Below are 17442 nucleotides of genomic sequence, written 5' to 3' on the forward strand. Positions count from 1 at the left end.
TTCTCTGCTGACTCATATCATTGAGTGGATTCTGAACTTCTGTTGCAGCCGGTATCCTGTGGTGTTCGCCCTTATCTGGGGAATTGGCGTGTGGCGTGACGACGACGACTGCGCTACAGATAAGTGGTTACACAAGGAGCTGCACGAGTGTGTGATTCGGAGGTGGAGGTCCTCCTCCTGACTGTGTACAGACTATAGACCACTGAGTGTAAGGACTTACACTCATTCATCTTGTCTCTGCTTTTGCCAGCAGTACCAGGTTCGACAGCCGAAGACAGAGGTCACCTGGGGACTCGGGACTTGGCGGCTCCGGTGTTCTTCAGACCGTTGGTGGTGGAGGCCGTGTGGGACGCGGCCTCTCTCTCGTCGGGGTCTTCTATCTTCGAGCCTGCCCACACGTCACCTGGTGTTAATTGACTTTGCAATTTCTGTATATTTAGTTGTGTATTGTCACAACATTAAATTGTTACCTTTTGGCTTACTCATTGTCCGTTCATTTGCGCCCCCTGTTGTGGGTCCGTGCTACGACACCTTCCCAACAATAAGGGTAATAAACAATATATACAAGAAAAATGGTTTATATATAATATTATAGGAGTTAGTTTCTAAAACCTAAATATTAATATAGGAGAAGATTGTAGTGTACGTATACTTAGTTTGTAGACTAGTAGTAAAATTAAAGTATAGCTAGCTTATGGTTATTATATTTTAGAAACAGAAGCTATGATGTAATATGTTTTAGGTTTCTATCTAAAGTTCAACCTACTAGCTTACTATAGGAAGATAAAATACATAATTTATATGCTATCAAATGGAAATCTCAAACTAGGTACTATATGTTGAGAGCTATTAAAAAACCTATAAAATGAAGAATCTGCACCATGTAATGAAGATCTGCACCATGTAAAATAAAATTGTAAATAACGAAAATAAGCTAACTATAGTTAGAAGAGCTACCATTAAATTCGCCATTAAAAAGCTAACCGTACCTAGCTAGCTAACAAGATAAACAAAACCGGTAACTAGCATATAAAGTATATTAGCATAGTTGAACAGTTTTCATCCCCAGCAGGTCATCGTGGTAATAAAGTCAAAGGTCTGTTATGTATGCTTTCTCACGTGTCACCGACATGGTAGGAAATCCTTTAAGTATACAATTAAAATGCATTGATAAATTAATTTGCAATCATTTTTTGACCTATTTATTCTGTCATCAAGTCCAGTTTTACAGTGTAGATGGCAAATTCAGACACAATACTTGGATTAAAAAAAAATAATTCAGTATCATTACATCTATAGAATGGTACAATACTGCAGGGTGACAACAAAAAAACCCAGAACCCATAAAAATTGTAATAAATCCTACAAAATTTGCTGGACTTAGACTTCAGTCTGTGTTTGGGGAATGATCGTACACATAGGTTGTAGGACTTATTCCAATTTTTATGGGTTCTGTTCTTTTTTCATGCAAAACAATGTAATTTAATTTATTTGGTACAACATATATTTATTATATGGAAATCCAATCCAATGAGTCAGTTTTTTTCATGTATCACACAAACAAATGACTCATTGGATGAACTCAATTCATTTATGGTTAGAATTTCCATCTAATAAATATATGTAGTCCCAACTAAATTAAATTAAATTATCTTGCATAGATGTGTTTTATTTGAGTTGGGGCTACATATATTTATTAGAAGGAAATTCTGCCCGTAATTGAAATGAGTTCATCCAATGCATCAGTTTTTTGAGTGCAGGTGACATTTGCCCCCCACACACACACATTACTGTTTTCAGCATTGTGCAACGACAACAATTTCTTCTCTAAATTAGATGCATTATGTAAGCAGCATTCCCACAGCATGCTGCCAAAGGAATGGGTGAAAACAAACCGTGCTGTGTTTGTGGGTTCCGCTGCATAGTTGAACCCTACAATAATGGTATTAACAAATACATACACTCAACAAAAATATAAACGCAACACTTTTGGTTTTGCTCCCATTTTGTATGAGATGAACTCAAAGATCTAAAACTTTTTCCACATACACAATATCACCATTTCCCTCAAATATTGTTCACAAACCAGTCTAAATCTGTGATAGTGAACACTTCTCCTTTGCTGAGATAATCCATCCCACCTCACAGGTGTGCCATATCAAGATGCTGATTAGACACCATGATTAGTGCACAGGTGTGCCTTAGACTGTCCACAATAAAAGGCCACTCTGAAAGGTGCAGTTTTGTTTTATTGGGGGGGGGGGGGTACCAGTCAGTATCTGGTGTGACCACCATTTGCCTCATGCAGTGCAACACATCTCCTTCGTATTGAGTTGATCAGGTTATCAATTGTGACCTGTGGAATGTTGGTCCACTCCTCTTCAATGGCTGTGCAAAGTTGCTGGATATTGGCAGGAACTGGTACACGCTGTCGTATACGCCGGTCCAGAGCATCCCAAACATGCTCAATGGGTGACATGTCCGGCGAGTATGCCTGCCATGCAAGAACTGGGACATTTTCAGCTTCCAAGAATTGTGTACAGATCCTTGCAACATGGGGCCGTGCATTATCCTGCTGCAACATGAGGTGATGTTCTTGGATGTATGGCACAACAATGGGCCTCAGGATCTCGTCACAGTATCTCTGTGCATTCAGACATTAAGATGTGTAACATTCACAGACGATTGTCATCCAACTTTCCTTTGAATAAATCGTCTTTGTACAAACAAGCCCTGCCCGTCTGGCACCTGAGTCAACGAAACCCAATGACAGGAAGCACGTCTGCTGCTATGATTTCACACACCTACAGAAGTAGTCTGAGCACTGATGACCAGTCCTAACATGTCGAAAAAAACAGTTTCAATCCATATAAATTGGTGGGCTGTGCTTGTAAATATTATTTTTCTCCTCAGTCTTTCACCTGACATGACCTGGCAGATAGCACAGTCATTTCCTCTGGTAATACTGCCACCATGTGGCGGATCTCAAAACAAAACCATTTGCAGCTTTGCTTCTGCATTAAAATGGAAGAATGCAGAGAATTTTAAGTAAACTGAGGAAAAAAATCTGAGGTTGATCCTTAAGAAATCCAGCACTGATGTCAAACACTGTTGAAATATATGGGAATTTCTGCAGTTGAATAAAATATTGTATGAAAATATATTTTCCATTCAAAAGAAGTAGGAAGTGTGTTTTTACTCACTCACATGTCTTCAGTGGTGTATTTGTTTGGCACCAGGATTGCTTTTGAAAAAAAAAAAAAAAAAATCACCTTAACCTATTTATTGTCTTAAGAAAACTGAAATCTGAGCATGAAATTGTGCATTTGCAATTTCGAATTACATGTTAAAATGATTTGAATAGAAGGTCAGGGTAGTGTGGTGTATAGTTCTCACCCATGTTTAAAATATAAACACATTTAGAAATATGCATTTAGTGTCTTCTTTCTGTTGTATTTGGTGTAAAATGATTATTTGTCTCTGCATGTGGACTGAAATAAAAGCAGTTTCATCTGTATAAAGTCAGAAAATATCTTTTTTCTTTCAAATAAAGTTGTTTGAGACAAATTCAGTTATCAAACAACAAATCCATGCTTTGGAAATTTTTTTTAACATTGGTATGTGTGTGAATGTGTAAAAAGAAACAGACAAAAAGCATTCCTTTTTTATTTTAATGACAATGAAAGCTGAATAATGAAAAGAAGCACATGCCCCAAAAATATCTTTAAATCTAAATGACTAGAGCTCTCGCTGATATTCTACTGTGCCTCGTCCACCAGGTGGAGATATTGCTCCATTTCAAGAACCTTGACTACAAGCTGTTGTGGGACATGACGACAAACCTGTTGCTGATTGTAGTAGATGATAAGCAGTAAGATGTTTTTGTGTTTGCACTTCATGCTGCATTTAACATTCTTTGGGTTGTGATCGACGGTGTTTGGCGTAAAACAATTGTTGTTTAATAACGCATTTACTGGTTGGAGCCTTTTGCTGCATCAAACATCTTCTTGCGACCCTCCATGCCAGACATCGCTTCCACGTTCTTCCTCCAGTCGCTCACTTCCACTGTTTTCTCCTGCAACAAACAAACGATCACACACAATGTTGACGTCTCCGTAGTTTCTGCAATAAATTGTGCAGCATTTATCCCAGCGGGTTCAGTCTAAGCTTGGTGAGAAAAGATTTAAAGTTCTCATGCTTTCCACAGCTGTGACAGACTGGCGTGTGTCCAGGGTGTACGCTGCCTCATGCTCCATGACATGGAGTAAGCGAGTATGGAAAATGGATGGATGGATGCTTTCCACAGGATTTAATCAGTGAGTTTTGTCTAAAAGTGCTGCTGCTGAGAACATCTTGTCATTGTTTGTCCTCAAACGTACCTTCTCTGTGTCATCCTTCTTCACTGATTTGAGATTGGCCTTGAAATCCATAGAGCCTTTATGTTTGGAACCCAGCAGCGAGCGCAGGATGGCGTCAGCAGAGACCCGCACTCTTCTCAGGGGAGGTCTCTTGAACTTCCCTCTCAGGTCCAGTACTTTGATGTTTAGATCTTTGATCTGTGGAAAAAGTGGTACATTTCAGTAGATCCAAAAAAAAAAAAAAAAAAGTTGTTTTATGTCATTTTAAATTCTAATTTGAACTGAGGCAGTTTTTTTGGTTTAAAACAGAAAGAAATACCAGAACATTATATTTGTTGAGCTGCAACAACCAGAGTACCTACATAAATACACACACTTTTCCTCATCATTTGACTGCAGCTGTTCTTTCATTACCACATGAAAATGAATGAAATGAAAATTTCAAAATTCTGCTCTGTTTTCAAAGCATTCAATGATCTGCTCCTCCTCGATATGAAGGGCCCTATCTTGATAATCTATACGTCACAGTGCAAGAGCATTTACGGTGCGTCGAACTCAACTGTTTACGTGGTGCATCAGCTGAGCACCATGTATGGTGCTGCAGAGTTCAGAGAAGTTGTATTTACTCATCATTAATCGTGGGTGGGTTTTGGGTGTAACAGGAAATAAATCAATCAGATTCACTATTAAAAAATAAGCCAATATGTTGTTGTAGCTTATTTCTCAAATTCTCTTCGACTTAACGAAAGGAATTATGAAATTTCAACTTAATTTCATGATTTATGCAAACTCGAGTTTGTGAGGGAGAAGTGAAAGCTGAGTTTTTGCATTGAAACAAAACGTATTTTGAAGTTGAATTTACTTGTGCTTTTAGTGCAGAAATTGAATTTAGAATTTAAGTAGAGGCACCTTGATAATTTTTATAGTGTTGTTATCTGTCATGGCCTTTAAAAGCCGTTTGAGGTCAGTCTTGGTGCAGTGTTATTTTGACAGCGGACTCAATGCTTTGTGGCGGAGAAATGCGCGCAAAGTGTCAAATGGCACAGCAGGTCATGTGTAGGAGCAACATCCACCACAACTCCTGGGGGTCAGGCATTTGAGGGCTTCCTTCCTGCAGTGCCTCCTTCTACTCCTCTGACCACTCGATCTGCTCCATAACACAAATGTGGTACAAACCAGAGTTATTAAAGTTGGCTTTCCGGTAGTTTTTACCTTTAATTCATTTTTTGTTTTTTAGTTTTGTTGTTTTTTTGAGCACTGATGAGGAGCACTTTGTGAAAGTGCAGAGGTTAGGTATATCTGAACATCACACTGTGTCAACAGCACAAAAATTTTAGTTTGTTAAACCTCTTCCACAGGAGCTGGACGCGACAGACTGGTGCCACACCTGGCTTTCAGTTGCCATCATCAGAGGGCGCTATAGAGATGGTGATGCAGTTGATGTGTGACAAAAGCTTCAACAAAAGCTGCAACCATTCAAGCTGTTTTAGGTTTAAATTGTAAGATGATGGGGGAGGCAGTGGTGGACACAGCGACCTGAAACGTTAGCTTTGATAACGATAAACCAATAAAAACCGCTAAAAAAATTATCAGAAGTTACCGCTAACTTTTAGTATTGTTGTTGGCTACTGATAAGCCAGTTTTGAGTTTAAACGCTGCAGGGGCTGCAGGATCACAAACACAAAACAAACACAATGAAAAATAAATAAATAACAAATAAAACCCCAAATGCTGTCATCATCTTTATCAAAAGCAGTAAATCACAGTATTAGAAGTCACAGTTTATCTCTATATCATAGAGGTGCAATCGTTTTTTCAGCCAGTCTCACATTTTTTTTTCGTGCTCCCGTCACGAAGTGATTAAAATTTTTGTGACAGGTTTTTTTTTTTAACTCATTATTACTAACCCCACTCCTTCCCTCCACCCTAACCATAACCACCCGACCCCCCCGGTTCACTTTTAATTTCGTGTAGCCATCACGGAATGAATTAGAATGAATTTGTGCTGCTGTGACGAAAATGAGGTGCTTTTCGTCACAATATCACAAACCAATAGATTAATGTATATTTCGTGCTGCTGAATCACGACTTGCCGTGAGACCAGGTTCTCATTTTTTTTTTTTTTTTTTGCGTCTGACCTCATTTTAAGGCCACCAAACATGTGAGCACACGAATGAGAACAAGAGCTCTCACTATGGAAAGAAGATGGGAAAAAATACCTCGCAATCACATTTTTTCTGCACTACGCCGCTTTGTGCTGTGCTGTCTTTAAGATGGTCCCCATGATTTATCAATTTATCACTGTGACAGAGCAGCTTTGGCACATCAAATCTTTTTGACTCTCTCCCCACGGTGTTATTTTTGGCTACTTTTTTCTAGTAATTTTGCTGTTACCTCTGTGGTGTTGTGTAAGACTTTGGCTTCGATGTCATATCGCTCCTCATCAACCACATCTATTTTGGCATGTAACTCCTCACACAACGTCTCCATGGGAAGGGAAAATAAAAAAGAGGGAACAGAAGGCAATTTTACACAAACGATACATTGATCTTCCCTGTGATTACAAAGTCATGCACAAGATTAATGGAGCCAGTGATTCAATCAGAAAAATTTCTTTTAGTGATGTAATAAAAACTACTGCATATTCAGCTCTGAAATTCTGGGTTCTGATGTGTGTGTGTGTGTATATATACAGTAGTGTTCAGAATAATAGTAGTGCTATGTGACTAAAAAGATTAATCCAGGTTTTGAGTATATTTCTTATTGTTACATGGGAAACAAGGTACCAGTAGATTCAGTAGATTCTCACAAATCCAACAAGACCAAGCATTCATGATATGCACACTCTTAAGGCTATGAAATTGGGCTATTAGTAAAAAAGTAGAAAAGGGGGTGTTCACAATAATAGTAGTGTGGCATTCAGTCAGTGAGTTCAGCAGTTTTGTGGAACAAACAGGTGTGAATCAGGTGTCCCCTATTTAAGGATGAAGCCAGCACCTGATGAACATGCTTTTCTCTTTGAAAGCCTGAGGAAAATGGGACGTCCAAGACATTGTTCAGAAGAACAGCGTAGTTTGATTAAAAAGTTGATTGGAGAGGGGAAAACTTATATGCAGGTGCAAAAAATTATAGGCTGTTTATCTACAATGATCTCCAATGCTTTAAAATGGACAAAAAACCAGAGACGCGTGGAAGAAAATGGAAAACAACCATCAAAATGGATAGAAGAATAACCAGAATGGGAAAGTCTCACCCACTGATCAGCTCCAGGATGATCAAAGACAGTCTGGAGTTACCTGTAAGTGCTGTGACAGTTAGAAGACGCCTGTGTGAAGCTAATTTATTTGCAAGAATCCCCCGCAAAGTCCCTCTGTTAAATAAAAGACGTGCAGAAGAGGTTACAATTTGCCAAAGAACACATCAACTGGCCTAAAGAGAAATGGAGGAATATTTTGTGGACTGATGAGAGTAAAATTGTTCTTTTTTGGGTCCAAGGGCCACAGACAGTTTGTGAGACGACCCCCAAACTCTGAATTCAAGACACAGTTCACAGTGAAGACAGTGAAGCATGGTGGTGCAAGCATCATGATATGGGCATGTTTCTCCTACTATGGTGTTGGGCCTATATATCACATACCAGGTATCATGGATCAGTTTGGATATGTCAAAATACTTGAAGAGGTCATGTTTCCTTATGCTGAAGAGGACATGCCCTTGAAATGGGTGTTTCAACAAGACAATGACCCCAAGCACATTAGTAAAGAAGCAAAATCTTGGTTCCAAACCAACAAAATTAATGCCTCACAGATGTGAAGAAATCATGAAAAACTGTGGTTATACAACTAAATATTAGTTTAGTGATTCACAGGATTGATAAAAAAGCAGTTTGAACATAATAGTTTTGACTTTGTAGCGTCAACAGCAGATGCTACTATTATTGTGAACACCCCCTTTTCTACTTTTTTTTTTTTACTAATAGCCCAATTTCATAGCCTTAAGAGTGTGCATATCATGAATGCTTGGTCTTGTTGGATTTGTGAGAATCTACTGAATCTACTGGTACCTTGTTTCCCATGTAACAATAAGAAATATACTCAAAACCTGGATTAATCTTTTTAGTCACACAGCACTACTATTATTCTGAACACTACTATATATATATATATATATTTCTGTGTAGGCTCTCAGTTGTCCAGGTGGTTTCCATAGTAGAAAAAGCTTGAATCTTCGACTGGACTGGGTTGCCTGACGCGAGGACGTTTCGCTTCAAATCGCAGAAGCTTCCTCAGCTAAAATTCTTGCTCTGGTGGTCTGACTTCTGTCTTGACTCTTGTAGAGAAGAATAATCAAGAAGTCACAAAAGCTGGAGTTTTAAACCTAACCAGACCCCTCCTACTGAGAGGCAGACTGCTATAGGCCAGTGACTAAACAACTCCTTGAGTTTGAGGGTTTGACAGTTTGAGGGTTTGAGAGAGGGGTCAAGGAGGCATTCTTTGTGAAACGTTTGAAACCCAACCTTAACCGGGGAGGGGGTCTGAGACACGCTTTATCCCCTGTTTACAATGGGGTACTCAGGTCAAAGCAGTTTCAGCCTTTTGTTCATGGTAATGAGTCATTCACGTAATCAGCAGAGTTGTCAAGGGAGCCATCAGGAGAGGGTCCCTCCCATCATTAGGAGGGACAGCTGCCCTGTCATTAGGAGGGTGCTAACTAGAGCACAATAGGTGCTAATTAGAGCTATTGTTTAGTCACTGGCCTATAGCAGTCTGCCTCTTGGTAGGAGGGGTCTGGTTAGGTTTAAAAAACTCCAGCTTTTGTGACTTTTAGCTGAGGAAGCTTGTGCGATTTGAAGCGAAACGTCCTCGCGTCAAGCAACCCAGTCCAGTCGAAGATTTGAGCTTTTTCTACTATATATATATATATATATATATATATATATATATATATATATATATATATATATATATATATATATATATATATATAAAAGTAAGTGAGGACCCATGGATCTTCTGTTTTGGGTCATGTTGGCATCTTTTAACATAATGTGCAGTTTTTATTTTATATAATGATTTAAATATAAATGAGCACAGTGGAACCTATCTGTGCTTGTTCACGCAGACGCATAAAATTGATCTTTTGTTTGCACGCAGTTCATGAAGCTTTGTGGCTAATTGCATTGTCTTGGTGACCACGAAGGCCAGTGGTGATTGTAATAATAATAATATCTAGGACTGCAAGCAGTCATATACGGGCCCTCGTTCCGCGCGGCCGCCTACCCAGGCCAGTGGGTGCCCTTGTGACCACATGTGGGCATGTGCATGCAGGGGTAACCACTCATCACACAGTTAAAATTTGAAACAAATCACACAATGCATCAAGGAGTTATGACATGTTGATTGTTCATCCACTAGGGGGCGCTCAGTGTTCAAACAGAGGGGCTGGGTGTGTTCAGGGGCCAACCGTCATCATACATGTGAAGTTTCAAGTCAATCAGGCAAAGCATGAAGGAGTTATCATGACTTGATTTTCTATGGCAAAGGGTCAAAATGGCGGCACCATAGCGGCCACACCCTTCAACACAGAGAAAAGCTTTCGATAACTTTTGTTCAGTATCATCTTTGGATGCTGTCAAAGAAATTTGAAGTGCATTGGACAAAATCCCTGGGAGGAGTTCGTTCAAATACAACATGTGGAAATCACGCCAAAATGAGAAGAAAATTCAAAATGGCTGACTTCCTGTTTTGAGTAGACTCTTGGTGCAAGAGACGTTTTTGTATGTCTATGAAAGTCACACATGTGTACCAATTTTCATCTCCCTACTCCAAAAAAACCCCTATGTGGAGGAGTTTTTGAAAGTTTCAAGGGGGCGCTATTGAGGCATTTTGCCCTGCCCATGGGCGACGCCCCTATGAATTGTAAGAGGTTGTCGTGCTCGACCTGTGTTTCAATTTTCATGATGATGTGACAAAATTAAAGCCGTCAAAATGAAGAACGTAATTTCATGGCGAATGGGCAATATTTGGCACGCCGCCACACAGACGCCGTTACTCGTAACTTCACGGCGTTCATCGCCTATGTTCACCAATTTGTTCTGCATGTTTTAAAAGTGGAATGAAGTTGATTGGGTTAAGTATGTGACATCAGGACCTCTTAAAGTAAAAATAGGACATTTCCCACCACCACCGGGGGCGCTATGGCGCAGGTGGGAACTTAAGATATGTAGACGTTCAGGGCGGAGCTCTCATCATGTCCAGCAAGTTTGAAGGATCTACGATGAAGTATGTGGGCGTGACAGCCTTTCGAAGTGAAATGGCGTGCTCTGGAAAGCTCGCCAAAGTTTGACGACCCCTAGCAGCCACGCCTTTTGACTTAATTAGAATCTTTTGATAACTTTTGATCACCATTGTGTTATGATGATTTTGACCAAATTTGAAGACGATCGGATAAAATCCCTAGGACGAGTTCGTTCAAATGTAAGTAGTGGAAATGGCCAAAAATGGCAAAAATGTGCTCAAAATCGAAACTTAAAATCAAAATGGCTGACTTCCTGTCGATATTTCACCATGACAATAAGAGACTTTTTCGTGCGTCCTGGCATGGTAAATATGTGTACCGAATTTCGTGAGGCTACGACGAAAAGAGCCCAATGCGGAGGGGTTTTTGAAAATTTCTAGAAGGCGCTATTTCGCGATTTTTCTGCAACCATGTGCGACGCCCCCAAAATATCGAATTTCGGATCCGGCCGGATGACTTTGGAAAGTTTGGTGAGATTGTGAGCATGGGAAGAGGCCGAAATTTCGATTTCAAGAGTGAGAATAATAATAATAATAATAATAATAATAATAATAATAAACAGTGCAATTACAATAGGGTCCTCGTAGGACGTTGCCTACTCGGGCCCTAACAATAATAATGCAAAGTGAAAATTATACCCGAAGTTCTGCTAAGGACATGCCGCTGGTCTGTAGTGGAGGAGCTTTTTCGTCAAGGTACTTTTCTTTCTGCTCCTCTTTTTTCACCATCTCATGCTCCAGCTGCTCGGTTGCCTTGGCTACCATCAGGCTCTGAAATACGAAATAAATGGATTTGACGTATAATTTAATTATAATGATGCCTCAACTCCTCAACACAGCTGCTGCACACCTGAGGGAGGACTCACCTTGAGCATGAGCTTGCGAGATGCAGAGATTTTAGGTTTACTCTGCAACAAAATAAAAAAAAAAAAAAAATTAAAAAAAATTGAGTATGTTTCAAATTAATTATTGCATGACATATCAATAATTCTGTGAGTATTTGTTTTGTAAAAATATTAAGTTTGTGCACAGTGATGTGTGAAATCCAACCTCTTGTCTGTGGACAGATGATCATTTGAAAATAGACAAAAGGACAAAACAAAAAGTTTAAAATTTACATCTGTTTGCAAATTGCATTTATTTAGTGAGTTGTAACAAATAATTCACATTTTGTCTCAAGAGCAGAGATTCCCAAAGTGTGGGCCGCAGTGTCATTAAAATGAGAGGTCATTAATATTAAAAATGTATTTTTTTTTTTTTGCAATTTTGTAAAAAATGTTTCAAATAAATGAAAAAATATTTATGGTTATTTTAATAATAAAGCCATGGCACTCAAATTATATATTACAGACATTATTTGATCAAGTTTGCTGTGTGCAAGACACTGCTGTAAACCTTTTATGACTCTGTGGTGGCATCAGCCATACTTTACGCTGTGGTCTGCTGGGGCTGTGGAAGTTCTGAGAGGGACAGGAAGATACTTAATAGATTAGTCAGAAGGGTTGGCTCGGTTCTGGAATGTACTTTGGACCCCATAGAGGTGGTGGGTGAGAGGAGGATGTTAGCTAAGCTGACATCAATTATGGACAACCCTTCTCACCCCCTACATGAGACTGTGGGAGCCTTAAGCAGCTCCTTCAATAGTAGACTGCTGTACCTTTGGTGCAAAACAGAAAGCCTCGGCAGGTCATTTATTCCAACTGCAGTCAGACTGTATAACACCACAAAATATTTTTAGCACCATAACCACCTGCTGACGTTACATTATTAACTACCTCTTCCGCCACCTTTTGTGTTTTATTACACGCACAACTGTGCACCTTATCCTATGCAAGAATTTAACCATATCTGTACATACTTATACAACCCCAGTTCCAATGAAGTTCGGACATTATGTAAAATGTAAATAAAAACAGAATACAATGATTTGCAAATCCTCTTCAACCTATATTCAATTGAATACACGACAAATACAAGATATTTATTTAATTGTTTATTGTTATTTAATACAAGATTTTATTTATTTATGTTTAAACTGATAGACTTTTTTGTGCAAATATTTGGTCATTTTGAAATGGATGCTTGTAACACATTTCAAGAAAGTTGGGACAGGGCAACAAAAGACTGGGAAAGTTGATGAATGCTCAAAGAACACCTGTTTGGAAACAGGTGAGTGTCATGATTGGGTATAAAAGCAGCATCCCCAAAACTCTAAGCCATTCACAAGCAAAGATGGGGCGAGGATCACCACTTTGTGAACAACTGTGTGAAAAAAAAATAGTCCTACAGTTTAAGAGCAATGTTTCTCAACATTCAATTGCAAGGAATATATGGATTCCATCATCTACAGTCCATAATATAATCAGAAGATTCAGAGAATCTGGAGAACTTTCTACATGTAAGCTGCAAGGCCAAAAATCAACATTGAATGCCCTCAGGCGGCACTGCATTAAAAACCAACATTATTGTGTAAAGGATCTTACCGTGTGGGCTCAAGAACACTACAGAGAACGATTGTCAGTTAACACAGTTTGTTGCTACATCTACAAGTGCAACTTAAAACTCTACCATGTAAAGCGAAAGCCAAACATCAACAACATCCAGAAATGCCGCCGCCTTCTCTGGGCCCGATCTCATTTGAAATGGACACATGCAAAGTGGAAAAGTGTGCTGTGGTCTGATGAGTCCACGTTTCAAATTGTTTTTGGAAATCATGGACGTCGTGTCCTCCAGACAAAAGAGGAAAAAGACCATCCAGATTGTTACCAGTGCAAAGTTCAAAAGTCAGCATCTGTGATGGTATGGGGGTGTGTTAGTGCCCATGGCATGGACAACTTACACATCTGTGATGGCACCATCAATGCTGAAAGGTCCATCCAGGTTTTGGAGCAACACATGCTGCCATCCAAGCAATGTATTTTTCAGGGACGTCTCTGCTTATTTCAGCAAGACAATACCAAGACACATTCTGCACGTGTTACAACAGCGTGGCTTCGTAGTCAAAGAGTGCGGGTACTAGACTGGTCTGCCTGCAGTCCAGACCTGTTGCCCATTGAAAATGTGTGGCTCATTATGAAGCGCAAAATACGACAACAGAGACCCTGGACTGTTGAACAACTGAAGTCATACATCAAGCAAGAATGGGAAAGAATTCCACCTACAAAGCTTCAACAATTAGTGTCCTCAGTTCCTAAATGCTTATTGAGTGTTGTTAGAAGGAAAGGTGATGTAACACAGTGGTAAACATACCACTGTCCCAGCTTTTTTGAAACGTGTTGCAGGCATCCATTTCAAAATGAGCAAATATTTGCACAAAAACAATAAAGTTTATCAGTTTGAACATTAAATATCTTGTCTTTGTGGTGTATTCAATTGAATATAGGTTGAAGTGGATTTGCAAATCATTGTATTCTGTTTTTATTTACATTTCACACAATGTCCCAACATCATTGGAATTGGGGTTATATATATATATATATATATATATATATATATATATATATATATATATATATATATATATATATATACATATATACACAACCCCTGGTAAAAATTATGGAATCACCGGCCTCGGAGGATGTTCATTCAGTTGTTTAATTTTGTAGAAAAAAAAGCAGATCACAGACATGACACAAAACTAAAGTCATTTCAAATGGCAACTTTCTGGCTTTAAGAAACGCTATAAGAAATCAGGAAAACAAAATTGTGGCAGTCAGTAACGGTTACTTTTTTAGACCAAGCAGAGGGAAAAAATATGGAATCACTCAATTCTGAGGAAAAAATTATGGAATCATGAAAAACAAAAGAACGCTCCAACACATCACTAGTATTTTGTTGCACCACCTCTGGCTTTTATAACAGCTTGCAGTCTGAGGCATGGACTTAATGAGTGACAAACAGTACTCTTCATCAATATGGCTCCAACTTTCTCTGATTGCTGTTGCCAGATCAGCTTTGCAGGTTGGAGCCTTGTCATGGACCATTTTCTTCAACTTCCACCAAAGATTTTCAATTGGATTAAGATCCGGACTATTTGCAGGCCATGACATTGACCCTATGTGTCTTTTTGCAAGGAATGTTTTCACAGTTTTTGCTCTATGGCAAGATGCATTATCATCTTGAAAAATGATTTCATCATCCCCAAACATCCTTTCAATTGATGGGATAAGAAAAGTGTCCAAAATATCAATGTAAACGTGTGCATTTATTGATGATGTAATGACAGCCATCTCCCCAGTGCCTTTACCTGACATGCAGTCCCATATCATCAATGACTGTGGAAATTTACATGTTGTCTTCAGGCAGTCATCTTTATAAATCTCATTGGAACGGCACCAAACAAAAGTTCCAGCATCATCACCTTGCCCAATGCAGATTCGAGATTCATCACTGAATATGACTTTCATCCAGTCATCCACAGTCCACGATTGCTTTTCTTTAGCCCATTGTAACCTTGTTTTTTTCTGTTTAGGTGTTAATGATGGCTTTCGTTTAGCTTTTCTGTATGTAAATCCCATTTCCTTTAGGCGGTTTCTTACAGTTCGGTCACAGACGTTGACTCCAGTTTCCTCCCATTCATTCCTCATTTGTTTTGTTGTGCATTTTCGATTTTTGAGACATATTGCTTTAAGTTTTCTGTCTTGACGCTTTGATGTCTTCCTTGGTCTACCAGTATGTTTGCCTTTAACAACCTTCCCATGTTGTTTGTATTTGGTCCAGAGTTTAGACACAGCTGAGTGTGAACAACCAACATCTTTTGCAACATTGCGTGATGATTTACCCTCTTTTAAGAGTTTGACAATCCTCTCCTTTGTTTCAATTGACATCTCTCATGTTGGAGCCATGATTGTTGTCAGTCCACTTGGTGCAACAGCTCTCCAAGGTGTGATCACTCCTTTTTAGATGCAGACTAACGAGCAGATCTGATTTGATGCAGGTGTTAGTTTTGGGGATGAAAATTTACAGGGTGATTCCATAATTTATTCCTCAGAATATATATATATATATACTCAAATTCTATTTTCCACGTAATTTGTTCACATCGGTCACCTTTCTTGAATATTTTTCTTTTCTTTACTACTGCACGACTCTGCTGCTGCAACAAGTGATTTTCCCCGCTGTGGGATCAATGAAGTCTTTTCTTGTCTTTTTTAATTTAAGTCACACCAAACTGGTGGCTGCCACCACCAAAACGTATCTTATGTCTTGTCACTGGTGGGGGGTCATAGTTGATTGAACGCTTCATCTTTGCCGATGGCTGGGCAGGCGAAACTGGGATTAAAGGTTTGGATTTTCAGATTTCAAAGTAGGTCGCGGCCTTCTTAAGTTTGGGATTGGCTGCTCTGGGCAAATGTCACTTGCAGTACGGAATGAAGGCTGTTATTTGGAATCAGGAATGGAAACACAATACACTTACAGTTTCGCAGGCATCCTGTCTGTCTCAGTTCACCCTGCAAGACAAAAATAAAAACACTTGCCATTGAAGAGCTCAATATTGGTGACCACTTCTGTTGAGTACCCCAATTTTTGATCCATTTCAATATGCAGCATACAGTACACACTATTTGGTCTTATGACTTTATTAATTTTTATTCAAGTACTGAAAAATAACTTTTTATTTGACTTGTCTTTTTTTTCCTTTTTGCTTTATTGACTGTTGTCACATTGCATTCATAGGAAGACTTGCTTTTCAAACCTATCCAGTAATCCCCCAGTGTTGACGGCAGCATTTGGTGCCAAAAAGAAAAGTGATGGCAAAGACAAGGGAGGCATGCAAGGCCCCAACAACACAGCTACTCCTGATGGATAACATTTGAAGTCATCTCCTTGACTTTTCCAGTGGATTAAGATTATAAAAATAGCCTGTGTCCAACGGTCTTGGAACAGTCGTGGCAATGCAGTTTTTTTTTAGTGGTACATACTTTATCAATCAGTCAGTGTCTTTAAAAATAGATGAACAAGAGAAGAAGAAAACTAATGAGTTTAACTAATCAACGGTAAGCAACAGTGGTTGTTTTATAACAAAACCAACGCCGTAAGTATAAAAATGAGTATTTTTGGGGTACATGTGACTGTCTTCTAGTGGGTCTGTTTTGTAGTTTAACAGACTATCAAATGTTCCAACTGTTACAGTCGGTCAGACTTTGAAATACCGGTGTTGTTTGTACCTTCTCACCAATTTTATCAACTTTAAAATAAAATCGAGTCCTATCATAAATATGAGCAGCAACTCTGATGTTCCCGTCGTGACACAAGTGTACATTCGGTCAGCAAATACCTCCACTAAAAGCATTTCTTGAATTTTGCATTGGGATTAACACCACCATTGTGCCGTGTCTGTCTGTACGTATGTATATCTCACTGTGACAGAGCCAGATTCTTATCTCGATCTGGATGAAATTTAACCCGTTTGTTGTCTGTCTTGGGATTTGCCTGACTTTGTCATTATGTTAAAGGAAGAAAATGATTCAAAATCTATCCAAATCTGGATCTTAAGCAACATGTAAATCTGTTTTCTTTCTCTCGTTCTTCATAACACCTGAAAACTAATAGACATAAAATATTATACAAATATACACGAGATGCAGATATGCCGATGCTTTTCTCAGATCTACTGGCTAATTTGGTAGAGGTGGGGATAGAATGGCACAAACACAGAGACGCATGGTCTTACCTTTGTGTTGATCTTGTGGATGCAGAAAGAAAGTGATGGTGAGAAGGACTGAGGAGAATATTTCTCTCGTGCCTGTTGTCCTCCCTCTCTGCCACAGTGAGACTTAAATAGA

General features: G+C 39.1%; 1 protein-coding gene across 1 annotated transcript; it reads right to left on the reverse strand.

Moving 5' to 3' along the window:
• Positions 1–3642: 3642 nt before the first annotated feature.
• On the reverse strand, positions 3643–17442 carry LOC117507869 (troponin I, slow skeletal muscle-like). The gene is made up of 8 exons (XM_034167647.1): positions 17330–17442; positions 16074–16108; positions 11705–11711; positions 11521–11562; positions 11294–11425; positions 6753–6842; positions 4380–4556; positions 3643–4075 (listed from the first exon to the last, which is right to left on the reverse strand). The coding sequence occupies exons 2-8, from the start codon at positions 16085–16087 to the stop codon at positions 3971–3973; spliced, it is 567 nt and encodes a 188-aa protein (XP_034023538.1). The 5' UTR covers positions 16088–16108; positions 17330–17442; the 3' UTR covers positions 3643–3970.

Source organism: Thalassophryne amazonica, chromosome 3, assembly GCF_902500255.1.
Source record: "Thalassophryne amazonica chromosome 3, fThaAma1.1, whole genome shotgun sequence".
In the NCBI taxonomy this organism is placed as follows: Eukaryota; Metazoa; Chordata; class Actinopteri; order Batrachoidiformes; family Batrachoididae; genus Thalassophryne; species Thalassophryne amazonica.